At 37.7% G+C, this 27,525-nt stretch overlaps 2 protein-coding genes across 3 annotated transcripts in view; one reads left to right on the top strand and one right to left on the bottom strand.

Annotated features, from left to right (window-relative positions):
• The window catches only part of LOC139130833 (fatty acid hydroxylase domain-containing protein 2-like), a 25,640-nt gene extending 8,685 nt beyond the window's left edge, over positions 1 to 16,955 (top strand). Inside the window, exons 2-7 of one of the 2 annotated variants that reach the window (XM_070696628.1) lie at positions 7,513 to 7,601; positions 11,079 to 12,238; positions 12,562 to 12,677; positions 14,232 to 14,437; positions 15,635 to 15,907; positions 16,766 to 16,955. In XM_070696628.1, the coding sequence (XP_070552729.1) occupies positions 12,139 to 12,238; positions 12,562 to 12,677; positions 14,232 to 14,437; positions 15,635 to 15,907; positions 16,766 to 16,928 (858 nt within the window). In that variant the 5' untranslated portion in view covers positions 7,513 to 7,601; positions 11,079 to 12,138 and the 3' untranslated portion in view covers positions 16,929 to 16,955. The remainder of the gene's footprint in view (positions 1 to 7,512; positions 7,602 to 11,078; positions 12,239 to 12,561; positions 12,678 to 14,231; positions 14,438 to 15,634; positions 15,908 to 16,765) is intronic. The other variant, XM_070696629.1, reaches the window with a different exon arrangement.
• Positions 16,956 to 19,676: 2,721 nt separating this feature from the next.
• LOC139130830 (glucosamine-6-phosphate isomerase 2-like) lies at positions 19,677 to 27,170 on the bottom strand. The gene is made up of 5 exons (XM_070696627.1): positions 26,778 to 27,170; positions 25,845 to 25,946; positions 22,728 to 22,910; positions 21,793 to 21,977; positions 19,677 to 21,008 (listed from the first exon to the last, which is right to left on the bottom strand). The coding sequence occupies exons 1-5, from the start codon at positions 26,899 to 26,901 to the stop codon at positions 20,751 to 20,753; spliced, it is 852 nt and encodes a 283-aa protein (XP_070552728.1). The 5' UTR covers positions 26,902 to 27,170; the 3' UTR covers positions 19,677 to 20,750.
• Positions 27,171 to 27,525: the final 355 nt, after the last annotated feature.

Below are 27,525 nucleotides of genomic sequence, written 5' to 3'. Positions count from 1 at the left end.
TAGTCAGGGTTTCAAGGTGTTTATGTTTATTGATGACGGTTTAGGTGGCGCTGCGGGCAAAGAGGTTGCCCTTCAGGTAAGTCGTACAGTCAAAACGGACATTGGCCAGTTTGGTTTTTTACTGGCCGGTGAGAAATGCCACTGGCAGCCACAACTTGTGTTAAATTGGCTTGGTCATCGCCTGGATATGAGTGAGGGTTTTGTTTACGTTACAGATTGTCGAATTCAAAAATTGGTTTCGTCATTGGATAGTCTTATTCAGGCTATTGCTGCGGGTAAGGTTTGTTTCGAAGCTAGGAAACTTGCTTCCGTCATTGGACAAATTATTTCTATGCAGGGAGGCATTGGACCTTTGGTTAGACTCCGCACGCGATATCTTTATACATGCCTTGAAAAGAAGGCAAGTTGGGATTCTTGTGTTTTTATCGACGCTTTAGCTGTGAGTGAATTGTTTTTTTGGATGAGCAATGTGAAGTCTCTTAACGGAACACCGTTGTCACGTGTTGATAGCTATCAGGAAATATTGTATACTGATGCTTCGTCGAGAGGTTATGGCGGTTATCTCGTTAACCAGAGTGGGCAAGAGATCAGTGGTTCATGGTCTGCCACAGAAAGTTTGAAAAGCTCCACGTGGAGAGAGTTGGAAGCAGTATATCGTGTTTTGGAATCTGTTAAAACGAACTTGGAAGGGACAAGGGTCCAACTGAAAACTGACAACATGAACGTGGCGAGAATTTTGACCGCAGGCAGCAAGGTGCCAGATTTACAGAATATTGCTGTAAAAATCGTTACATTGTGTAAAGACAGGGGAGTAAATATAACTCCACTGTGGGTGCCTCGAGAGCATAATGTGCGGGCAGATTTGCTCAGTAGGATTGATGATAGTGATGACTGGGGTATCTCAGAGAAGATATTTAAGTATTTGGATAATACTTGGGGTCCACATACAGTTGATCGTTTTGCTACGGATTACAACACGAAGTGTTTCAGGTTCAATTCAAAATTCTGGTGTCCCGGTTCAGAAGCTATTAATGCTTTCTCACAATTGTGGAAAGGTGATAACAATTGGTTAGTTCCTCCACCAAGTGTGATTATACGAGTTCTGAAAAAGTTGTCGTCTGACAAAGCAGAGGGAACATTAGTAGTTCCTTGTTGGCGTTCTGCCCAGTTTTGGCCCTTTTTTGCCCAAATGGCAAACAGTTTGCGAATTTTGTCTTAGACTCTCGTTCGCTTCCTAGGAAGAACGTGATCGTGCCGGGTAGGGGACGAAATGGTATTTTCAGTGGTCAAACTTTAAAGTTTGATTTGCTAGCAATTCGAATTTCTTTTTGCGATGAATAAAATAATACCGTAGAAATTTATCGCAAGGTATGGTCGTATGACGATTGATTTCATGTTTTTTGCAGAAACTGATCTAAAATTAGAAGAAGCAATCAAATCAGCAAGTGACGGTGGGAAGTTTTTGACTCATCCTGACTTGTTGGATTTGGCAAAGAAAATGCCGTTACATCTTGTATCATCAAGAAGTGATAACACCGTGAAGAAATATTTTGGTTATTTCAGAAAATGGCAGGACTTTATTCAAGACAAAGGAGAACGAGCTCTTCCAGCAAATGCGGTCCATGTAGCTTTATTCATCACCCATCTCATCGAGCAGAACAGTTCGGCTAATGTCATTTCAAGTTACATTTACGCCATCAAGTGGGCTCATGAAACCAGCGGATTTTCAGACCCTACAATTCACCCTTTTGTTCAAAGTTTAGCAGAAAGTGCCAAGAGACATTGTTCAGTCGGTAAATCTAAGAAGGATCCCGTAACAACCGGCATGTTACAAACACTTTGTTCCAATTTTCAATCTTGCACAGATTTGTTAATTTTGCGTGATCTTACAATGATTCTTTTTTGTTTTTCTGGTTTTCTCAGATATGATGAATGTAGCAACATAAGATGTTGTGATGTAACCGTCAATTCAGACCATTTGAATCTGTATATTTGTCACAGTAAAACAGATCAGTATCGTCAAGGTAATGAGTTGGTCATTTCAAAGCTTGATTCCATTGCATGTCCTTATAGTATGTTTTTGAGATACTCTGCTGTAGCAGGTATTGATTTGAATTCTTCAGATTTTCTGTTTAAGCCGATTTATAGATCAAGAAACACTTGTAAGTTTGTGTCTGGTAACAAAAAGTTAAGTTACAGTAGGGCGAGAATTGCGATCGTTTCACGCTTAAATGAAGTAGGCATAGATGGTAAATCTTTTGGGCTGCATTCCTTACGATCTGGTGGAGCGACCGCTGCAGCAAATGCAGGAGTAGGGGATCGTTGTTGGAAGCGCCATGGTCGTTGGAAGTCCGAATCGGCTAAGGATGGTTATGTTGAAGATTCTCTAGCAAAAAGGCTAGAGGTTTCAAAAAGTTTGGGTTTGTAAACCATAAGTGGCGCATTTGCCCGTTCTTTAGTTTGTCTAGTAAGGAAGCACCGCATCACCCATAGTATGTGTGTAGTTTGGTGTTTCTTATTTGCATAAGAGTCTGGATAAGACATGGAATTTCCCGCGATTCGCAGTAAAGCGGGAAATTATTGTCTTGTTAAGATGTCACATGCCAGTGCGGGGCCAATCAAGTGATTGGAATGCTGTTCATTACAGGTGTTGTATTGTTGTTGTGGTGTATTTATAAAGTTTTGAGAGCTATGTGATTTCAGTCTAGCAGTGCTTCTCTCCGTGCATGTTTAGTGTAGTTATAAACGACATTGACTTTGTAAGGTTTATTTTTTTCCTACTGTAGTATTGAATTTTCTCATTTTGTTTAATTTTTTTTTCCCGTTATGTCATTTTTTCCATTAGGATCTTAGTCCTTTTTTCCAAGATGATACCCGACATCTGTTGGGAGCATATGTAGCATAGTATTCGGGTACAGGTTTCCAGAGTTTTTCCTAATTTTTTGTATTTAGGGTTTTCTCTCTGGTTTTTCCTGGACGGCTATATGCTCTTTTTGTAGTTCACAAGTGGTTTTTCGACATCGTAGTTTGTTATTGAGCGATTTGCTTGGTTTCCTTGTTTGGTCTTCCGTTTTCTTGTTTCTTTATTTAAGTCCTGTTTTTTCAATAAACGCGGGAGCTTTGCAGTCAGTAAGGAAGCACCGCATCACCCATAGTATGTGTGTAGTTTGGTGTTTCTTATTTGCATAAGAGTCTGGATAAGACCTATTATCCTCTTCTCGGATATTGTCATGCAAATAAGGACCAAATATGGGATGAAAATCCTTGAGCATGCGTATTAACATAAAATCAACATCTCATTGATATTCAGAACTCTGCGCAGCCAATGGTTAATGCAAAAGTAGGTCTTGTCCCGCCTTTTGTCATGTAGAATTATGACCTCAAATTCACCTAAAATTATCGTAAGTGGGCGGTCCTTTTCACAAACTTTTAATTCATGTTTCCGAAAGAGTTTACTTGAAAACATAACCGGTAGTATTTCAGCAAGGTAACAAAACAAATGGTGGGTTGCGAATAAAATATGTCATTTGTTCACGGTTACAGGTTTGTTACTAAATATAGCTGTACGCGCGCGACATCGGACACGCAGCTTGAAATGCGACAAATTTTATCAATGTTGCATGCGTGGCTGTTTTTGCAGCTTGTACTCTGAGTCGTTAATATGTTTTTTAGTATTCACTGTTACACTAGCAGTCGCCCACTGCGATGTATTTTCGTCGTTCTTGCATGCGTAATTTTCAAAAGCGTAATCTAAAAATGCGGACAAATATTTATTTTTGCATATTAATGAGAGAACAGTGACGTAAACGCACGAACCTGTCGTCTGCAATATTTTCACACACTTTTGCAGTTTTGATACAGCAGACGACTGGCCGTGTCTGTGGTTGATATTTGTTACGACTGTGGACGGTCTATCACGATACGCATATAGCGCATACGAGGGTGTAATTTTACGTGAACAGCTGTCTGTGATTGTGGTTGTGACTTTACGTCATGGAGGTGGGAGATAATGTTGATTTTCTAGACTGGGATAATCCAGAAATTGACCTGGGTTGCATTCTCGGGGATTACTCGGACTACAGAGAGGTTGACCTGGGGGAAGACCAAGGTGACGACGACTTCGCTGTGACTGCAGGTCCAGCCACTGATGAAAATATGCATATTGATCCGTCGCCAATTGAATCTGATGTACGGGCAGAATCAACACAGACTTGTGGTAGGGCTGTATTTGTTTGCCCAGTGTGCGACCGAGTATCTGTCAGTCTCTGGTTTCAGGAGCCATGTGAAATCAAAACACGGACGTCCAGAATTGAAAGGTGTGTAGCTATAGCTGTGTTGATGACCAACAAAATGTTAATGTAGTTTGGCGCACATATTTAAAGTATTGCTGGTGGATGGAAAGCTCTTTTGATACCTAATTATCAAATCAACAGCAGCAATCAATATCGACCAACAAGAATGGTGACGACGACGACAACAACAAAAAAACAACCCAGCGACAACTGTTGAACTTAGAGATGTATCTATTTATTTCCGTATAACCATGGACGTAAACGCCGGGGAGGGAGGAACCGGGTGAATTCTTGGGGGCCGGTTTACCCTTTCTTTTTGGCTTTGTTGATGGTGGGGGGGGGGGGGGGTCACCGTCATGTTTCTGAAATGCCCTATAGTATTGGGTGTCAGTGTGGTTTTGTATTTCAACACAGGCTCATACTTGTCTAAATACATCTTACCAGCCAGGAATCACATACCAATCAACCCCCATACATGTAGTAACATACATATACTCCTATTAAAGTTCTTGTCTAAAGCCCCTTATTTATCATTTTAGGTTAGTATTGGTGATTTTGATCCCTGTAGCAAGTGCAGTTTCTTGATTTACCCCATGATGGAATGCCAATAGTTTAGCTTCTCAACAAAGCTTTTATGTGTACAATCAGCAGTATTGTCATTGACGATTGAATCTAGTCTAGACTTGAATTCATTGGTCAACCACAATGATCATTATCTCAATGTAAATTTTAAAGAATTGGCATTTCACCATGTCAGAGGGAGTAGAATAGGAGTCTGGATTTTATACACAGAACAAAACTTCAAAGCACAAATCACAGCCACTGGGCCTTTAAGAGACTCACTTCACCCATGTCATCTTTAATTGATTTTGGTATTTTTCAGCCTACAAACACAGGAAGGGACTGAAGGGAGATGCAGGATATGTAGTGACAGTGCAGAGACAAGGACTGTGGTCATCCAAATCAGATTTTGATGAGGTTGTGAGATCTGGTGTGACAGAAGCACTTTCTGCAATGAAGACTAGTGGGTTCATAGCACTCAATAGTCAACACAGTAGTACTCTTTCTGATCTTGTATCAAAGGCTACATCAGTAACTCTGAATAAAGTTTCTGACATCCTAACAGAGGAACTATATCCAATGTTCAGTAAAATTGGAACAAGTACAAGTCTTTCATCAGACTGTGAGGAATTTTTCATTAAATTCCATGCAAAGAGACGTGATACCACATTTGTTTCAAATATCTGTCAGATTCTCTTTTGTAGTAGCTGGTCAAATGCTAGTGTGTATTGCCAGGTATTCTTGCGAGAGTTATTGGATTACATCATTAAAAACATAATGAATCCATAACAGAGAAAATTAAGAACCAAAACACAGAAGTCAGTCAACACGACCAACAAATTTTGTTTTACATAGCTGGGTTTATAATACATGCTCTCAATAAGAAATTTTATAAATCAGAAACTGTAACAAAAGAACTGACAAAATTAACAAATAGAGGTGCTGGTACTAAGGACCATGGTGCATGGATACATAAAAATGACAGGGGAGGTCTGAAATATCCAACAGATGATTTTTTTATGGTAGTCAGATCTATTGAAAGTAAACTGCGACAGACGGTTGACCTTAGAGGACTCTGTGCAACATCACTGTTGTATGATGACCTCCTTGAGGAGATCATGTGTGACACTCTTGTCAAGCATCCCATGAAGAAAGTTCTCCAGCAGGCATGCGATGGTGTTGGACTCGAGATCTTAGAAAATGTTGTAAAGTTGTTCATAAAAATCTGTGGTCATGCAGTGGCCAATCTCATTAGGAAACAAATGTCAAAGAGAAAGGCTCTATCAAAACACACTGTCACAAAGTCATTACGCGCTAATCTCAAAGACATAAATTGATGGGCCCATTAAAGACACATTAGCTGTATCTTTTGAATTATTTTTAATATTATAATTTCAAAACGAAAGTAACCCAAGACAAAGTTCTTCCTGTAGTATAGCCACAGAAAATTTTCAACACTTGTTAAGAACATAAAACTTATATTTTTAATGATATCATAATTTTTGGCTTGCAAGCTAAATATGGCTGCCACCAGCCAGAACACACATGTGCTTGAATTTGTTAGACCCAGTTTGTTGCCAAAGACTGATAATGACATTTTAGATGTTGAACATGACTTCATGACAGGCAATGTAAAATATATCTTCGAAAATTGAATGGTTTATTTTGGCAAGCAAAGTGCAGAAAAGATACAGCTAATGGGGCTTTAACTGTTGTTGAATGTCATCTGAGTCTACTGTATACTAGTCATAGACAATGGTAGACAGAATTGTAATCTAGTCTGAGGCTAAGCAAATAGAAGACAGAAATTTATGATTCGTTTTCAAATATATTTATTGCATTTCGTGAACATGCCATATTAAATATTTAAACTCTGGTCTATAACATAAATACAATTGTCTGGCTTGAATGGCTTTCAGGGACACCAGATGTAAATTTTCGCTCTTTTTCAATAATTATGTTCTGTGTGTTCAACTACACTTTCTTGTTCTACTCCATACAGGATCCCAAAATACCAACAGTACAGTGTTTGTAAAAACAGTCTGTATGTGTTTGATGACCATTGTTATTTCGGGCAAATTAATTCTGGTCCGGACTTGTAAGTAAAATTGTACAATAACAATGCTATCTGTGTGTGAAGCAAAATGCTTAGAATTTCATCCTGCTAGTAGGGAGTTGCAAAAGAAACTTCAGTCAAGTTAAATACATGACAAAAACAGTGAAAAAATAGCCTAAAGTTACACACAGTGAAGCTTCAATATGGCATTATTGAGAAGATTGTGATTTCACTCTCATGTGAATTTACTTACATAACAATGTGTTTTTAGATATACCTTTTTATGATGAAATAGTTAATGGCATTTTGATTATATACAAAACAAGTTATATATAAATATTCAAGATACAATACAATGAAGTTCAAATTTCATGTACATAATTCAACATAAATCATTCTATAAAATAAATGTATTCTGAATCAAAATGCAACTTGTACTTTAAGTCAATGTTTGATTAATTCATTTCAATTTCAGCGCTCGCGCCGAGAACGAGATGTTGCTACGTGACCAGCGTAAACAATAGAGCTTCCAATCCATGTGTGTATATTCGTCCCAGGTAATACAGAATAAAAAATAACGAAGAAGTTGTGTTATAATTACAGCTAGCTAAGAGGACAAGAAGGCTCTCCACCGCTTGCGCATCGACTGCTTTTGTTCTCTTAACCCTCCAGAATTCGAAAACAACCGAATCGTGAGTCGTCCTTGATTCCTACAGACTCATTCACGCACATACTTTAAGTTTTAGCGAACATGTCATTTCAAACTTACTTGTCCATGTTCCAGGGAAAGCAATACAGTCTCATGCAATACATATTTTCATTGAGTATGGGACATTGTCAGGTTTGTTTTTTTTATATCAGCCATGAAGAGCTTGAGCGCCGACCAGTAACGTTTTCATTATTTGGCTTAGCCTATGGGAAAGACAAATTGACGAGCTCGGGCAGATATGCATTTGATTTTTTTTTTATTTTCTTCTCACCCTTGCCAATATTAAAAGTGAATCGTCGGTGCATTGCCCATATCTTACTTCTTATTCAGGGTAACCTTTCATGATTATGTCTCCATCAGGTACATTTTAGCTCCGCTGTCCGTCTTCGTCCGTCAACATATTTCATTCCAAGCTTCTCCTCCAAAAACTGCTGGTTCGATTGCTTTGATATTTGTATGAAGCGTCGACCTCAGTCAAATTTATTCAAATTATGATGAAATCAGCAATTGCAATTTTAGGGATATTTCTCATTTTTGTCAAAATCATCTTTATGAACCACTGGTCCTTTGATATTTTGCATAGAGGTCCCTCGGGATGATCATATCTTACAACTATGTTGAAATATCGTATTTTAAATAATACATATCTCATTTTTGAACAAAAAGTTTTCTCTTTCAAACGATAGATGTGTTCACTTGGCATGGGGATGCATAGGGATTACTTCATTCGTTTTGTGACCAGGAGGGGAAATTAAGCCTTCATCCATTTTGTTTATGACAAATGAATTTTTTAATTCTAACTGTACAATTCAACACCAGTAGGTTATATTTGAGATAATATAATTCTCCAATCTTAATGTGGATGGTAACCTAATTTTTGGTACGATGTTGAACTTTCCTCGGATAAACAATGTTGTTTTTAAAAAAATCGATCGCGAGTTGCGTATCATTCGCTCAAACACACATTTTTTACTAAATGTGACCCACCCTGATGAATTATTCAAATGTGTGGAGGTGTTCGCCCATGAGTCTACGACTTCGTACTCAATAAAGTCTTGTATTCATGTCTTCAGTCATTTGATATTAATAGTAACAAAAATATTACGTTTCTTTATTGACAATAAAGTCTGTTCGACACCTCCCACTATTTACCCTCTAGTTTCAATCATTCTCCTACGATACCAGATCCTATAGTGTCATGGAGACACCGTGCTCCAATGTGCACGTGCAAAGTTAAAAATTGGCGAAGAGAATAAATAACAACAAATATTATCTATATTCATGATATTATATTTCGACTTATAAGAAATACATGTACAAGACTTACAAGATTAACATTTTTTGACCTGTATTATTTTGTTTAGCCCATTTAAATGCATCCTAGCCTGGACACCACATTTCGTTGCCACTACAAAGTTGATGGTTTGTGCGCAGTTGTAGTTTCGATGACACTTGAGCTTTGACAATACCTGTGCACGTACAGTATCAGCAGCTGCAGGGTGTCGGGCGCATATGGCGTTAAGACGAGGCCACAGAGGTTTGCCAGCAAGCAAGATCCTGCATGAAATGTGCATAATCGGAATGGTAAGTTGACAGACAATTCTCTTTTGCAATAGAAGAGTTGTACTCTCGAAATCCAACGTTGAAATGCGACTTAACAAGTGGTTTGTTGCAATTTCTTTTCCTTTTTGAACAAGGTAAAATGATTTCTCTTATATTAGGTACAACTGAGTAACATCGGGATGCTGCGTCCTATTGTCGACTTTCTTCATGTTTCGAATACAACATGAACTTACTCAATGCCGAAATAATATCCATTACTGTTACATTTATTTCATACAACAGACTCCGGTGTTGGCGAGGCTAGCGATGAAGATGCGAATGGTTTGATTGAAGCTGGAAATGAGATAGTAACAATCAAGGAATCTGATGGTAATTCGTAAGTAACTGATATATTTTTTCATAGCAACAGTCATTCCTTGAAAGACTTTAGTTGGCATACAGTTTATAGATGTTGATGAACTCAGTATGCAATATCGCACTGTCCATGGCCAATGATGGGAACATTAACATGAACGAAACAGTACAGAACATCTGCAAAGTTAGCGCATTATCAATATTCGCGTTCGATATTATTTTGCGTAGATTGCATAACTTCGTATCCGATGAAGACAGAACAAGGAATGGTCTGGCGCTTTTTCAACCGAGTTAGGAAACGGATTAGCCGTGTGTTCGGCCTAGAAATGTTACGATCTAGACCCTTGATTTCTTCATTTGATACTGAACCTACATAGTCAAAAGGCTGTATCAAGATCGGTGTGCACTTGATGCGTTCTACCTGCATTGCTAATTCAGTGTTAAGGTTCCAAAATCACCATTGAAAACAATGGATTTGGGCCAAACATAGGTAGTTTTCCGGGAATGTGCGTCATGAACATTTCATTTATATTTCAGTATATCTAATTGGTAAGTGGACAATTCCATTGCAAGACAAGTTTTCTAGGAATGAATACATGATGAAAAATTCGATTAGTTGTGTTTGATCGGTATTTGGGCGTTTGGGTTGGTGGGGCAAGCAAAGAGGTAGTGTCGGCAATGTAGCGGACTCACAATCTCACCATGGTCAATTCGAGATCTCACCATTGCCAGGACACTTCCCGCCCTTAAAGTTCGAGACTCGAAAGTGTCATGTCCTGGAGCAATCATTGTACTAGCTTCTCATTGCTCCATGTTAATGAATCCGAAACTCAATCCGTGATTTAGACGCTTTGTCTATTGAGTCGCCAAATTGGTTAAATATTGGACCCCTTCATAATAACAATTCAGAGGACGTTCTCTATGCGTGCCTCAAGTTTCTGGAACTCACCGGTGCAGCCACAATGTTGAAATTTTAAAGTTCGGCTGAAATGTTTTATTAGGGATAATATTGATAAATAGAACTTTGTTTTTTATTCTCTTTTCTTTGTTGATTTTTTAAATATTTTATTTATATTTTTATTTTGTTTGCTATTTGACTTCATTGGTTTTTTTTAACACTTATTGGATTTTAATTCTGTGTTTAATTAGGACCCCATGGGAGATTACAGCCTTATTGGGTAATTTTAACTCGATTTGAGCATGTAAATGGGTAATCCTTTAAAGTGAAATAAATAAAAAATAAATGTCGATTTTGTAGCCCGATTTTGTAGTTGCCCTTGGTCACAAAGTACGACATCATGTTGAAGATGACCAATTCTTTTAAGGCTCTCCACGGATTTGGCATCATCCATAATGATTTGAAGTTATCTAATATCCTTGTAAGTATGAATTCGTAGGTTTGTCACTATATTGCCGGGCCACATATTGTACCTCAATTTAGCCTTCTGTACTACATACAGAAAAAACCGTACTGACTGCACTGACATTGACAGAGTTACGGACAATATTAAGTCGTGATCTTCTCTCATGTTTTCTTTTGCAGTTGCAACGACCAGAAATGAAAGTCAAACTAACCGACTTTACGTTCAGTTGCTACGCCAAGTCACCCAAGTTCAACGGTGCAGGGTCACTGATGTACGCTGCACCCGAACTGTTCAAGTTTGAAGTCCCGGCAAGCAACAAACAAAGCAACAAAGCGAAGGATATCTGGGCACTAGGCTGTTGCACGGCTCAGCTCGACCCATGATGAATTGCGTATCGACGGTGACTTCATGGAAGAAGTCATCGCAAAGGTGGAGAATGGTGACGCGGTTATTCCTCTCAACGTTGCCATGTTAGAGGAAGGAACCTTTTCTGAACTGTGTCAGAGTTGCTGTCACATGGAACAAGCTAATCGACCCAGCGCAAAGAAAGTCAGCCGAGTTATGAAGAAAGAGAAAGAAAATCATCCTGGGGAATATTTATTTCGATTGATGTAATACTGTTTTTAAATCATGTCTCAATAAAATAGTCATTGCGACAGAAGAGTCAATTTTTGTACATGAGTTATATAAATCTAGTAAAAGATTAGATAACAAAGACTTACAAACTGCTAAGTCTCTCGGTTACATTGGAATTGGATAGCCTAGAAGCAAGTTGAAGATTTAAAGCAAATAGAAACTTTCAAGAGGGCTTTCAAGTAGTAATAATGAATACATCCAAATATTGTTCCGTTTGAAGTTTTGCCCATTGTTTGGTATTTGGACGTTATATAAACGATTTTTGTCCATCTTTGAAGTGTTTTGTCGACAGGGCTCTGTAATAAATATTTCTTTTAAAAATCGGCGTTGGTGCAAACGTCTCGGTGCAAAACAATATCAAGCAATTTTACTCAACAGATTTTCCTTTTTTGTACGACCGTCCTCCCTAACATGTGGTGATCGGTCCCTAACTGTCCCTTCAATCTCATTGCACGTGACTGGATTACTAATGATAAGTTCACTACGTAAAGAGTTAACAAAATGATCCCTGGGCAGGGGTCAAGCCAACAAACTAACTGATTGGTCAAAGTCCATAGCATCGTATGTAAACTCTCAAGTGGTGTCGTCGTTTTCCTGGTCGCAATGGATCTGTCTGTAGTGAATCCTACAAGTTTACTGTCGTCTTTATGGGCCGCTGTATATCGACATTTTGAAGAAGATGACTTCAAGACTTTCATAATATGTAAGGATTTGTATAGTTTCGGCTGTAATGTAAATGACGTCAACACAAATGTTTCAACACAGGCGACACAAGATACTGGAACACAAATAGCTGATCGGAATCGTACGAAGTCAGTTCTCACATATAGCTGCTACCGAAACGTTAGAAAACGTCGAAGTAATACATGCACAGCAAAACGAAGACGGACTGTCTTTTGTGTAATTGTATATACTTTTGAAGTGTTTGCAAGAGTAAGTTTATCTGGAAACAGAGACGGAAGCGGTTTATGTTTCACAGCGATATGAATGGCTTCTGTTTATATATTATTGTCTCCCTTTTCGCAGGTGTAACGACGGTTTCTTTCGCTACATTTTGGGGGATGTGTGGACTGTTCCTTTGTGTTGATATTACCGGAAAACCTTCAGCGTTACTCAAATACAAGATACAACAGAATGCAGAGGTAGTGATGTCACTCAAATCAACTTCACATATGCTGTCACATCCGTGTAGCTTAACATGGGTGGATCATTTGAAATTTGGGGGCCTGAGTATTATTTTTCCAACTCTATGAATTCTGGTAGTATTTTTGCACTCTTCCTTTGATTGTCATTTTCCATGGCAATTTCGATCGTCGCACGTTAGATAATTGGTTAGAACAAACGTGCATCATATGTTTGCGAAATTATGTAAGATAGTTTAAACCATTAAATAAATGATATCTCACTCTTTCAAGTTCATTCCATAAGTCATCAATGTTGGGTTTTTAAGATTATTAAGTCAACTACCTGTGGTAGTTGTCTAAGTTTAGATTCGTTTGGTTCAAATTCAATATGTCTCATGTTTATTGCCCTTTATGGAGGGTAACTAATTTTTAATTGTTTAAAAAACACCCGTGCGAGCGGACGATGATGCCTGATAAAATAACTCGTATGGTTTGTCAATAAAATGCTTCAAAAGATTGCAGTTGACAAGTCATAATGTAAAGTACCAAACTTCATAGTTTTCAACAAAATCGTATCGAAATATGCTTAGAAACTAAATTTACTCGGCATGTTGACGGTAATAAGTTTAACAATTTTAAGGAGTAAGCCAGAGGCCGACTTAGCTCAGCTGCGACTTTACAAATGATCGTGAAAATCATCCCGGTCTATCTTTGACTCAGTAATTCATGGATCAAAATCGTGCATATTTACAAAACAATGCCAGGAGGGTCCTCAATTTGAAATATGAGTTGCCAAAAGTCGGTAAATACATGGTAACGAAAATGAAATATGAATACCACTGTAACAAATTTTATGACAAAGATAATGTTCATAATAGAAGATTAAATGAAAAAATATTCGTGTATTTAACATCGTACTAACATTGAAATTATCTTTGATCAAGGGACCACCAAACCAAAAAAATTTCCTCGCTACCTCACAAGAGAAGAACATTTGTGAAGGAAAGTTACAAAAAATTGGAAAATTAACCGCTATAGCAGAGAGGAAAACGTTTTGGCCAAAAACATACGCTAATTTGCCGCTCAGTTTGCACAAACTTGAACGAGGCTCTCCTTACGAAGCTGCAGGCTGAATTTAGACGCTATATGACATCTGTGGTTTCAGATCAAGTTTTTTTAAAGAAGAATAAAGGACAACCTCTCAGCTATTCATAAATCTGGATAAAGTAATAAATAAAATATAAATCGGAATAAAGGAAAACTTAGGAAACAGCTCATCCAGGCGAATGGCCGAAATAAGAAATGGGTATTTCATTTATCATTTTGTTGTTTTGTTGTGCGCATCGATAGGGTTATGGATGGACTACTGAGCTCCATCGGAGCCACGGGTCGCTGTACCGAGCTCCCTTGTAAACATAAATCATTAAAACATAAAGGAAAAGAAGTAGACAGGGAAGAAAATGTATGGCTGCAAAGGTGTGTCATCGGGCTGGGTACGAGTTTGAATAGACTAGAGAGGGCAAAGAATGTTTACATCTTTATAACGTCAATTTTTCTTTTTCATTTCCGTAGTTGAATATACGACAACTGTTTAGTGCCATGCCTATCATCACCTTCAACCAGGTTGTTGTCTCCATCCCATCATTCTTTCCATGGTATCAAGCGTTAAAATGGCGAGGTTGTCATTTCGGTTATGATGTACCCCCAGTGTGGCAAATCGTCCGCGATGTAGTGATCTGCCAGGTGATTCAGGAAATAGGGTTTTACTACACCCATAGGTAAATACAAAGCTTTCATTCGTATTTCGATATATTGGATCGCATACTGTGCCCCTTTCTGTTTAAACGATGACGATGTGGTCAGTGAATTTTCCCCTTCACTGTCTGTGCTCAGCGACGATACTGAAAACACAAAGTCACGCTTTCAAAGATCACTTGCAATTTCTACAATGATAAAACCTTTAAACATACGGGTATTTGATCAAATTCTTACTTGTTTAAAGGAACGTCATAGGCCAAAACATTCTGTTCCCATCTCAACAGTATAGACTGAAGGATCCAGTCATGAATAGGCGCTCCGCTTTCTCCTACCCTATGAAGTTGACGTACTATCAACACACGACTAACACGATTGAAACTAATTTGGGATAATTAGATCTTCATATTTTTCAAATTTCAGTCTATTATCAGCATTGGATGTTGCAAAGGACCCCTTTGAAAATGAAAATTGCATGACACTTCTTTCACACACTCCTTTAATTATGAGATAAAGTGAAGGTAATGGCTGAAGTGAAAGTAGTTAAACCAATCTATATATGTTACTTTCTCATGACTAATACGTCGGCATTGATCTTCTGCGGGCCAGCACCTGTAACTTTTGGCAATTTTTGCTGCATCTTTGTGTTATACTGAAAACATAATATTAGAACGCTAATCCTAGAATTATAATTAGAGACTGAGTAACTCTTAACTTTTGACATTTGTTTTGACAGTATTGCCGCCACATCAACTCTCGACAACAGATTCTTTTGTCCTCAAAGTCATGGTGAAACATCAAGTATTCACCATGTAGACATAGATTGTACATATTTGATATGGGTTGTTATTATTGAAAATTAAATGCATGTCTTGATAAAAATTTAATCTTGAACAACAATGAATGTAACACAGATGCATATACTTGTTCTGAAGCCTAGCCAAAAACAAGGACTGGAATACTTTTAATCGAGTTGACAAATAACCATAGCTAGCGCAAACAACATTCTGCAAAAGTTGGGATCTCCTTTGGCTCAATTGCCTATATTTAAATACAGGTTAGTATGTGCTAGGTTTAACATACGTACATATGTCGCCATGTGGGCTGATTGTAGGGATTGCAATTGGTACTGTCTGATCTGCTGAACGGAAATGCAGAAGAAATAAACAAAGCGTTATTTATCTACCTCGTATTCAGAATTGCTATCCCCCCTCCCTTAGATTATGGCATCACCCTCTGTTCTACAAGAGAATACACAAAATGCACCATGAGTGGACGGCTCCAGTCGGACCCACGGCTGTCTACTTACATCCCGTAGAATACTTCGTATCGGGTGTGCTGGTGGCGCTGGTCGGCCCTGTAATCATGGGGTCCCATGCGGTGACTTGCTTAGCGTGGCTGGTCGTGTCAATAATCGTCACCACGGTTCACCATTCTGGCTATCATTTTCCTCTGCTTCCCTCGCCGGAATTCCATGACTATCATCACCTCAAGTAAGTAGTAATACCGCAAATGTTCAGTCTTGTAGCCTTCACTCGGTTTTCTACATATTGTCCTAAATTCCACATTCTACAATGATATAGCCTGATACAAAACTAAGTATAAGTTCACAAATAAAGCCCATCCATACATTGGGTTGAATGTTTGCAAATAAAGTAATTATAGTGTCAGATATTCAAATATTACTGACTCAAATATTACAGTGATGATGGTTATGTCTTATATATGAAGTCACAACTGAAACACGTCTTTGAGTTGTCATTCTCTTCATTTTCGCGTTGATCGACAGGGATAATTCGTTTTCGGTTTGATTTCTGTGTTTTTCTAGAGTCATAACGGAATTACGCATCTGTCAAGAATGTCCGAACAAAGTTGTCGATATCATTACTGTAACATCTCTAAAAGTGTAGTTTAATGATAAATTCAGAATATAAACCAAGAGCAAAGTCTTTTCACATTTTATAGACCTAAACATGAAATAGACTGAATGGGATGATTGAACTTAGCGAAATGTTTTGATTTAATTTATTGCAGAAAACTTATGTCGGTGAATACACTTACATATTATTGTCCTGCAAATACAAAACACATGATGAAGCATAAAAATAGATATGTGCCTATTTCCTTTTATCTTCTTTGTGGTCACTACATACAGTTATCCGAAAACGTTACTTTCTTAACGTACCTATTGTAATTTCACCGGGCGCGTAATTCAGCGTACAAAAATTTGTTCGAATTTTCTAAAAAGAAGACCCTTGTTTCCATAGGTACAACTTGTTCTCTGACAAAATACATGTAATACATGCGAAAACTGATCAGTAAATCAATCTGTTTTGATTTACGTCTTTTAGATTCACATCATGTTATGGAATCATTGGACTGTGTGATTGGCTGCATGGCACTGATAAACAGTTTCGAGAAAGCATCAACTACAGGAGACACAGACCTCTCCTTGGTCTGACGCCTTTGTCGGAGTCGATTTCCGAGCGTAAAGAACACAACAAAGGAAAATAGCAGAGGATCTCTGTCAAGCTGACGATTACTATACGTCAGACGACGTATTTAGGTACACCTTCATACACAATCCGATGTTTTCCTCTTTTCTAAAGTTATAACGTATTGACTGCATTGGAATTCACCGTCATTTTCAAAATCATGGAGTGATGTCAAGGACATCTAATAGTCAACGCAACGAAGATGCATTATTTTGCTCCAAGTTTCAATCATTTCGTGAACTGTGCGTTTACATTACAGTGTTCCGAAAATACCTTTCATTTGTGCGGTTGTATAAAAATCGCCGTTCACAACAATAACTGCACGATATTTCTTTTACAAAATGTTATAGAATCTGTCGCTGACAAGGTTTGACAATTTACATACTCTGCTGATCCTTTCAGACGCAAAAAATATTTAAAAAAAAACTAGTTTAGATCGAAAAAATGCATTGTAACTGGAATATTACTCCGAAATGAAGAAGGGCAGAATGTATAATACGTATCCCGCAGAAGTTTTGATATCCTAATTTGTACGTTCATCGAGTATGAATTTACTCGAAGCATGGACTTCGCAATAGTTCGAGCACCTGTGCTTTATGAAGGAAATCATCTCAATGTAACATTGAGACTGTGCTACGTCACTACAATTAAGTCACATTCCTTGGCACTATTGAACAGAAAATGAAAATGACATAAATTAATAATTTATGAGTGTCTTGGGTTGAATGGGTTGTTCTGATTGTACACGGCTCTTGAGGCTGACATTAGAGAAAAATGGTAAAACTTCAGCCTCAGATGCTAGGCTGTACGAACTACCCGTACAGTATGTGCATGTGTGCGTGTATATTCTGGTACATCGTAAGACAGTGACGAATGTACAGATCTCAGTATGCTTGGAGATTAAAAAACAACATGAAATTTGCTCGATTGTGGCTACACAAAAGTTAGGGAAAAGGAAATTTTCCAAATACGCATTTCATATGTCGGAAAACTTTGAAAACTCAGTATGCAAGAATAGAAGGGAGTTTGACTAAATATTACATCCCGACGTGGATTGGAAAGTTAGTGAATGATTTAAATTGGGAGATATTCCACAGAGGCCTAATCATAGGAAGCATGGCCATAATTTTAATATTAGCGATGGGAAATGCCATATTTGTGGCCACGAAGAAACCCTGTGACACCTTTATTTGAGTGTAAATACTGGTATGTAAAAGAAATCTGGCAGAAATGCATTTCTTTCTTTGACAGAAAACACAATATTGATAAAAATACCAATATCAAAAGATAAACAGTTGCAAGATTTGAAAATGATAATAATGAAACATCAGACATTATATACGCTATCATTTTGTAAAATATACAATTTGGAATATAAAAAAAATTAAGCTATTCTTGATGGGATTATAGTTACCCTCCAATCCTATGGTATGCAACTCAAACGCTATCTTTCTGCATGGATGACCACAGTTTAAGCTTATATTTGGGGAGGTTTGGAGGGACTGTGGTTTGACAAAGTGCTACACTGAAGGATGTCACCCAATGATGTGTAATACCAGCAGCCTGTATCATACACAGTGGAGCCGCAGACCCATTCCATCTATTCCTATTTAAATTTGGAAAAGTTGTATCTCAGTATACAATCATAGAAAGTTCCTCAGGAGTTTGAGTCCAACTTTATGAATAGCTACATGGTTTCAACAGTGATGTTACAAAAACAACAAAATCAACGGCATCAACAACAACAACAACAACATCTCTGGAAGGAACATTGCCGTTGAGTAAAGCGTCAAGTCGCTATGCAACTTTGTCATGAATCAGTACCACTGTTTGGTGTATTATTGCTTGTAAGTTACACGATGGTTGACTTTGTATGAACATTTTAGTCATATATGCAGTGCTTACTATATCCATTGGTTTATCTCTCGATCATGCAATATTACGTGTCATGCAACAGGTCCTGGATAGCAACACTTTTGTTCATAACAGTGTTGCTTTCAGCATTGATTCATGTTGTACGCTGGGCACTGTGTTTCACTTCAGCAGACATTTCACTCTGAGTTTGTCGTTTCAGGTGGTCACATCTGATATTTGCAACACTACACTCCCCTCATTTTTATTTTGAACTTATGGGCTGTCGTCAAAAACCTTTTAAAATACAAATACAATTTCATTCAAAGTTGAAGATAATTTCCATGAAAGTCGCTGAAATGTGTTGGGGCAATTACTTGTAAATGGTAAACTTCAGTTTTGTAAAATGTATCATTTTTTTGCAGAAGGGAGTTTACGTTTGCTCGGGGTTTTCTTTTCATGGCAGGGGGTTTTTGGCATGTTTGATGTTGCCTTGTACCTCACTTTCCATTTATTTGGTTCTGCAAGAAATCTTTTGTGCATGTTGCATGTTGTTGACAGCCAGTTTTCATTCTGCCACTAGAGGGCGTTCAAGCAGAAAAAGTTCAACCTTCTACAACTTGTTCTCAAGAATTTCCAAACTTGACTGAAAATGTCACATATGGTTGGTCTACATTCCCACATTGACTAGGACAATAGTGTCCAACTGTGATCATTTCTTGAGGTAAAATTATGGCATCTCTGTCTGTCTGAATAAAGCTACATATACGCATACATTCACATGAAGAACACACCCTGGCACACATCCGGATGTCACGCAACAAGTTAAAGAATGAAGAAACAGAGATGAAAGCTGTAATAAAGTCACAGCTTATATTAATGTCGGGAGGGCTTGCAAATCAGTATAACAAATGTTAGCTCAAACATTACTTTTATTACCATTGCATTACACTTCATAATATGCTATGAAATCATATAAATCAATGCTATATTTCAGTAAAAACACATTCCACATACCTTCAATATAGAAATCATTCAAAGGTAACACACTGTACACTTCATATATGACTGTATCTGCTCTGTAACAACTCAATACAATTCAATCCATACTTTGCTGACAAAAATATCACAAGTGACCCTAATGGTAAGTTACTAGCCAAATACATTACAATTTAATTAACAGCCTCAGGTACAGTTTCACATGATTGTTAACTCTTACAAAATCTAAGAATGGAAAAGCATTTAAAGTTTTCACTTATCCAATTGAAAGACAGGATGTAATATTCTCAATTACTCTCTAAAAAGGCCTGGTATATTGGAGATATAGTATTGGAATTGTTATACATAAATGGCAGAAATGAAAACACTGGCCTAACAGTAACACAGCACACCTTAGATTAATTCTGGACCTGTAAGGGACTGCTCCTGTGCCAATGTACCAACATTTCAGAGACTCTAAATACTCAGTCATCAGAAATTGGTTTGTATCCAGTGTCATCTGTAACAATTGCAACCCTTCACTGGTGATGTTATTGTCCTAAACCATTCTTTCATTTGCAGATAGTACCTTTCTCTTAGATTATTAGTAAAATCAGATGACATACAAAGATTACAAACTCAAGCTATTTGCAACCTTTCCTAGTACTGCTATCGTACACACAACATAGTCCAGAATATTGATGTATATAAAAATATGGTTTTTGCAAACATAGATAACCTTCAATATTCTCTTGTATATAGTTACATAAAGCATATGGTGTTTAGATCCACAAATTTACCCTGTTAACAATGTGGTCCTTTGCTCCCAGTCAAATTCACCATTCACTGTTTGTACTGTACGACATCCTCTGAGGGTTAACTTACTATGAATTCACAGCAAACTACCAGTGTACTAGAGCATGCACTGTCTTCAGATATAGCCACTGTGCAGATTTCCTTCACTTTTCACCAAAAGCTGACAGAAATTGTTTCCACACACTCCATTGCTTTCTTAATCCTGTGAAATTCTCTGTTTCTTTGCCTTGGGGTTCTCTTCAAGGTCTGCGACCAGTTTGTTGTGTACGTACATCAGACTCTTGAAGTACTTAACCGTTTTCACACGTAGTTCCAGGGTTGCATCTTCATCGCAAACAAAAGTTGATTTGGGGTGTTGCTGGAAGGCTGAGACAGTCCACATATGGCAGACACCCTCCTCAATGGCTTTGTACAGGGCAAATGACTTATGAGCACCAGTTATCAGAATCATCACCTGCAATAAAGATGATTATTTAATGCAGTTTTTCAGTTTCACATGATACAGAAAAGGAGATTTTGATAATATTTTGTCATACAATCAGTGTGTACCAGTATATTATCCAAATGTCCTGTGTGATTGTAGAAAAGAATAGGCTTCAGCAAAACCACAGTGGCTAAAGTGGCAAGTGTACTGACTCCCCCTTATCAACACATCTTGCTATTTTTTCCGAAGAATACATATGACTACAGAAGGAAAATTGCTGAGAATTGACAACCCTGATGTCAAATTATTTTTCATGACCTGTTTCAGCAATGACATTTGAAATTATACATACAATACAGTTACACTATGAAATGAAGTGTACACAAGAGACACAATTTCAATAGTAACAGAGTTACACTGTGATTTGGTTAATCCTTCTGGAGAAAAAATTATTCTTGTCACTCTATTTACACTAACATTTTTAAGCAGGGAAAGACATAGTTTCTCAATTTTTATTATCAAGTCAATGTATGAAAAAAAAAGATAAGGCAACAACAATTGGTGATGTTTGTGCAGAACAAAATTATTAGACTACTTGTAGCTTCACTTGTTGATCACCGGACACTGGTGCTTTTATTCATGAGACATGTTATTTTTATTCATGAAACATGGTTTTTTTTCAAATTTAAAATATAACTAAACCTTTATTTAGAAAAAGAAAAGTCCTCGCATTAAGATAAAAATAAATCTATGGTAGGTAGAATAATGAAACTGTCAGCCAAGTATCAAAGACAGTGACTAATGGAACTCTCACCTCTCTGGCATCCATAACAGTGCCAACACCGACTGTCAAAGCCATTGTAGGAACCTTGGAAATATCACCGTTGAAGAATCTTGCATTGGCTTCAATTGTGTCTTGAGCTAAGGTTTTCACACGTGTTCTGGAGACTAGACTAGACCCTGGCTCATTGAATGCTATGTGACCATCAGGACCAATACCTTCATGTCACAAATGACAGAAAAGAAAAAAGAAACCAATCAAAATATATTATGCTGCCACAGGCATCTACTACGACATTGGAACCCTTTTGACCGATCTAAAATATTACATCAAAAATAAACTCGGGTAGGTACCTGTTGTGAACAGAAATGTGCAAATTTTGCATAAAAGGCTGATTTCAGTGCTATTTTGTAACATCATAGAATATAAAATACATATTAAAACATCAGTAATATTGGTGGCAACAACCTGAAACATTGGTAATACCAATTACAAGTCTGATACGATTTTCAGAAAGTGTTTCAAATACAGCAGTTGGTAACGGTCCTTGGAGCAACAACAACTGAACAGATATCAATTTTCCAAAGTAAATGCATTTACTAGAATCTTTACACATGGCATGACAGCTTAATAAAACTTTGTCATCACAACACACATCACTTCATTATACACATCCATGATTTACAGAAACCTGTCGCTCATAGCTAAATAATGACATGTATGACATATGGTGTCTAACAGGCTGAATTCTCAGTTGTTTGATCAAGTGATGATTGATGTATACATTACTACATTACCAGTAGTCATATTTATTTATTTGTTATTTATTGTTTTTCTATATGTCATTACTTGGGCAATCAGTTTCAAGACTGAACTCATAAGAAGTCACTGGTGTGGTAATAAAGTGTGTTTATCAAATGTGAATATTAGTAGCTTGAAGAAAAATTTGGTTAAAGTTCTGTACTCACCTCCAATAAACAATTCAATTCCCCCAGCCTCTTCAATCTTTTTCTCAAATTCATCACATTCATTCTGGAGATCCTCAGCATTACCGTCAAGTATATGGACATTTTCTGGTATGATGTCAATGTGCTTGAATAAATTATCCCACATAAAAGTGTGATAGCTCTCTGGGTGATCTCGTGGGAGGCCTACGCAATAAACAGCCAAAAACAAAATCTCTTTGATGACATTTCAGTGATAAATATAATCACATAACTATTCAGCTATTGCTACAGCAACAGTGAAACTTTATGATCATGTAACATGGTAACTATTGTCATAGCAACAATGAAATCTTACAATCATATACAATAGTAAACTTGTGAACTAAGACTACAATAAATCCAAAGTCTCTTATGATGAGACTGAAAAATTAAGCAAGGTGCACGCACTCTGCGACCTCCATCGCAATGTAGAATCAGAGGTCGCCAGAGCACCAACACACAGCTGAATCTTTCAGTCTTCTTAACCCTTTTCCTGCCAGACAGTAATAACTGTATCACTTCCCCATCAGCCAAGTCAGTAAAAAGCGGTATTGAGCCAAAACATGATGTATTTTCACCCACTTGGCTTGGTATGTTATAGCATCTTTTTTCCAAAAAAAAATCAACTTTACAGTGTTATGTTTTCAACAGTCTTCAAATGTACAGTACAGCGTGTTCATTTTTAGCCGGATGCGGCCAAATTGACCGGCTACTTTCGTATTTTGGCCGACTACTTTTCAGCACTGTTTCGCTCTCAGGCCCGGAAATTCTGGTTTTGATAACAATAATTAGATTTTTTTGGTGGTCTTGCAAGCCGCAGATTATATTTCAGAAGTGCCGATGTGGCTATATGTAGTCTACTAGCAATTTACGCGGTGAACTTGTTGCTATCACTGTAGTACCGCAATCAGCGAACGTGTTGTACTATACACTGGGAATCGCTCTCGAGGGCAACCTTGCTCGCCCGATCACAGCCCGAATTATTCCGACATTCACATCGGGTATAGCCGAAAATTGGACTAACGTACAATTACGTTATGCCCGCGAATAGCCGACCATTTCCGAATGAAGCCGACTTTTGTTTCGCTCAAACCCGGAAGAGAAAGTTGACGCTTGAGAGCTTTGGTTTTCTGCGTAAGAGTAGGGCCTAGTCTGATGGGTTTGGTAGGTTTTTGATCAAATCTAAAGCGACCACAAGTTACTGAGTCTCATTTTTCATATTTCGAAACGCCACGTCAATCTATCCATGGTCGATCACGATGTCAATATTCAACTCAAGTCGATCGACATCGCATTTTGTGGAGGGGCCGTGGTTGTGTGCATCGCTGAAGAGAAAGTCGACGCTTGAAAACTTTGATTTTCTGACTTTGTCTGTTGGTTTTGGGAGGTTTAGGTCAAATCTAAATAAACAAAAAATTACTTGGTCTCACTTTTCGCTACGTCGCTACGTCGATCACAGTGTCAAATTTCAGGTCGACCGATATCGGGTTGTGTGGACTGTGTTACAATTGACTACCGTGCTTTGTACACACACGGTGTAGTACAGGCTGCGTTCAGTGTCGTTAGTTTGAGGTTTTATCAAACATGAACACGGAAATTTAGCTCTCTTTTTCAATTATATTCAACATCAGCAAAAATTCAATAATCAGCTCGCGGATTCGTTTTATTGTGAAATTAGTACAGTGAATTAAAATCACTGAAAATTGTGTTCCTATAATTCATTGAATTTAATAAACTCTTTTATTTTACTGTATCTTCAATCAAGTCTATTTAAATCAGTAAAAACACTTTGTACAGCCAGGCTGGTCAGGATTCTAGCGGATCGTTATCTGGTTGTGAAAACCCTAGGCCCTATTCTATGATGTATTTCAAAATGTTTGTTCAAGTCATGAGCTAAATATAATTCTACACGACAGTCTGGTGAAATTTTGCTATCGTTGTCAACTGAATGCAGTTGACAGGCCCGAGTGATATCAAATTAATTTTTCTGACTTTTTAAAACTTTATCCCTTGAAAACATGTTGTAATTGGCAATGATAATGATTATTCTGTATGCTGAAATGGTCTTTAATACTGTACAATGCATAAAATTACTCCAAAATGTCTTCAAAATTAAAAATTTCTTGCCCACAGGGACGGGGGAAACCCTCCCCCTGTGTGTATGTTTAAATAGCCTTTTATACACTGTATAAGAATGCATAAAATTACTCAGAAAGTCTTCAAATTTAAAAATAATCCTTAACACTCTCATGCTGAAATAGCTTTCATACAGTACAAAATGCATGAAATTACTACAAAATGTCTTCAAATTTTAAAAATTTCTTGCACACAGGGAGGGCATCCCCTCCCTGAAACCCCCCCCCCCGTGTGTATGTTGGAACAGCCTTTTATAGACTGTATATGCATGAAATTGCTCAGTACTGTCCCCCCCCCCCCCCCCCCCCCCCCCCCCCCCCCCCCCCCCCGCCCGCGGGAACCTGGTTGCACACAAAAGCTAACCGCCTACTTTTCTGAATTTTCCGCCTACTTCAAAATTTTTTGAGAACCCTGACAGTATTATATTAAAATACATCATATGGAATACGTTGTGTTTCATTAATTTTAACCATCTTGACCTGGTGGTGAAATATGGACTTGGCAGGAAAAGGGTTTTAGAGACCAGTTAGTTAGAAGGTAGAAAATTACAAAATTAGCAATATTGGTATTTTGTTTGAATGCTGATGACTCTGCAAAGGAAGAGGGTACAGTATTTCATGACAATAGCAAAAGGCAGCAGATAGTTCTCGAACAGCATGTCAGTACCAAAATCAAATACATAAACGTGTTTTGGGAGTATCACAGAGTATGTAGGAATATGATCATCATCTGTTGTGAGGTGATGCTGGCTGATCAACAATGTTTTCTCCAGGATGTGCGATTGCACGAATCCCCCTAATCAAACTCTCCTTTCAAATAATCACCTAAGGTCTCAGGGACACAATGTACTGCACAAAGAGCCAAATCCCTACTTGCAATCCTGGGTGAAAGTGGAATATTTAGACCTTGCAGTAAAAGCATGGATAATAAATATTCCAAGGTTTGCCTTGACTGAACACTCACCCACATATTCATCCATGTTGAATGTCTTCACATATTTGAAAGACAACTCTCCTTCTTTGTGGAACTCGACCAGTTTCTTGTACATTCCTTTAGGTGTGGACCCTGTTTTAACAAAGTGGCAGAATTGAAAATATATACTTGTGCAGCCAGCTGACTTAAATTATAGGAAATGTTAGAACCTTAAAACAGAACAATGACCATGATATTATTTGTATAAATGATTGTTAGAATTCAAAATTATGGTGTTCATTTCAATAGGGATAATATCAAATCTCTTAAATTCATTTATCTGAATTTGCTTTTTACCTAAACGTGCTTAATCACGAATTGTTTTTATTTAATCTATTTACTAATTTTGATAAACACTGAAATTGCCATTCACATGATTCATTCACATTCATTCATTCATTCATTCATTCATTCATTCAGCTCGAGTCATCTATCCATATTCGTGCACTTCATATTTTCAACTACAGCTACTGTGTCACGTCAGCTGCTATGTGCTATGCAAATCGTTAAGCAGAACTATGCTGAATGATCTGCGTTTTGAATTGATGGCAGGCAAGCTGTTACGTCGACCATAAATATTTGTAACTGACGTGGTCAGACTTTTCTCCTTCCGGGCCTTTGTTACACACTGAAGTTCTGGACCGATTCGAAATTCAGACAAATGTTGAAGTTATAATTACGTGAGGTCGACCAAAAATGTGGCATTGAACTTCACATTATTCTGCACTGACTAAACTCATACCGCGCTGCAGGCTAATACTGAGTTTTTGCTTTCGATTCATGCTCCAAAAATCGTATGGTAAGAATATTAAAGTACATATCGTTAATAATTATACTTTACTAACAACGGTATACTGATAATGTACAACGTACAATACGGATTTGATTACTATCGTGTGAGTTCTTTTAACTTTTGACACATACCTGTTGGAAGACCAAGCGTAAAATAATTATCGGGACCCGGGTTGAAAGTTAGTATTCTGTTTCGTACATATTTCGCAGACCATTCGCTTGCGCTGTCGTAGTTGTCCAATATTACAAGCCTCATTGTGTATCGATAATCTCTTTGTCAGAATTAGCTGGCAGACTACAACGTCAATTTGATCAGTCGGTCCCGCCGTCAAAACGAGTGTTATCTCCTCCTTATCGGATCACCTTAGCTCGTGCGCAATATCCTGGAATAGAAAAGTACAACTGTTCTGACTATACTGCCTAATACGATCTGATTTCTACAAGGGGCGTAACGTGCAGTCAACTGTTTCGCTTGCCATGGGCACGTGCCACGCTTCCTGTCAATGTCAGCTGCTCGTTGGTGACCCCCATATAAGGTCAGCGTTTTTATGACATTAATTAATATCTAATTTCTGAACTCATTTCAGTTCTTATTACCGTAGTTGACTTTCGACTGTGATAAAATTGAAGAATGTGAAATAAAATTGAGTAAAAAACCTCTATGCTTCAAATCCGAAATCTGGGATACATGTACTATGTACTATGTAGGTCACAAGTTCACAAAGGACCAGACCAAACGTTGTCGTAAACCATCAAAGCATCAGCAAATTATAAAAATCGAATGCTGACTCTCTTATCGATAAATTTTGATCGTTCAAAGATGTTAAGTTGGAAAGTTCACGAGAAAGAATTAATTAAAGCAGTCACTAAAACTTAAGAT

Source organism: Ptychodera flava, chromosome 4 (genome assembly GCF_041260155.1).
Source record: "Ptychodera flava strain L36383 chromosome 4, AS_Pfla_20210202, whole genome shotgun sequence".
NCBI lineage: Eukaryota > Metazoa > Hemichordata > Enteropneusta > Ptychoderidae > Ptychodera > Ptychodera flava.
Note: the sequence above shows the minus strand (reverse complement) of the source record. Positions and strands in the feature narration are given on the sequence as shown.

Coding starts and splice junctions, on each gene's coding strand:
- LOC139130830 (XM_070696627.1), bottom strand. CDS start 26,901: ATGAGGCTTGTAATATTGGACAACTACGACAGCGCAAGCGAATGGTCT. Junction 25,947..26,777: donor TACGCTTGGTCTTCCAACAG/GTATGTGTCAAA, acceptor TTGTTAAAACAG/GGTCCACACCTAAAGGAATG. Junction 22,911..25,844: donor CAACATGGATGAATATGTGG/GTGAGTGTTCAG, acceptor TTTATTGCGTAG/GCCTCCCACGAGATCACCCA.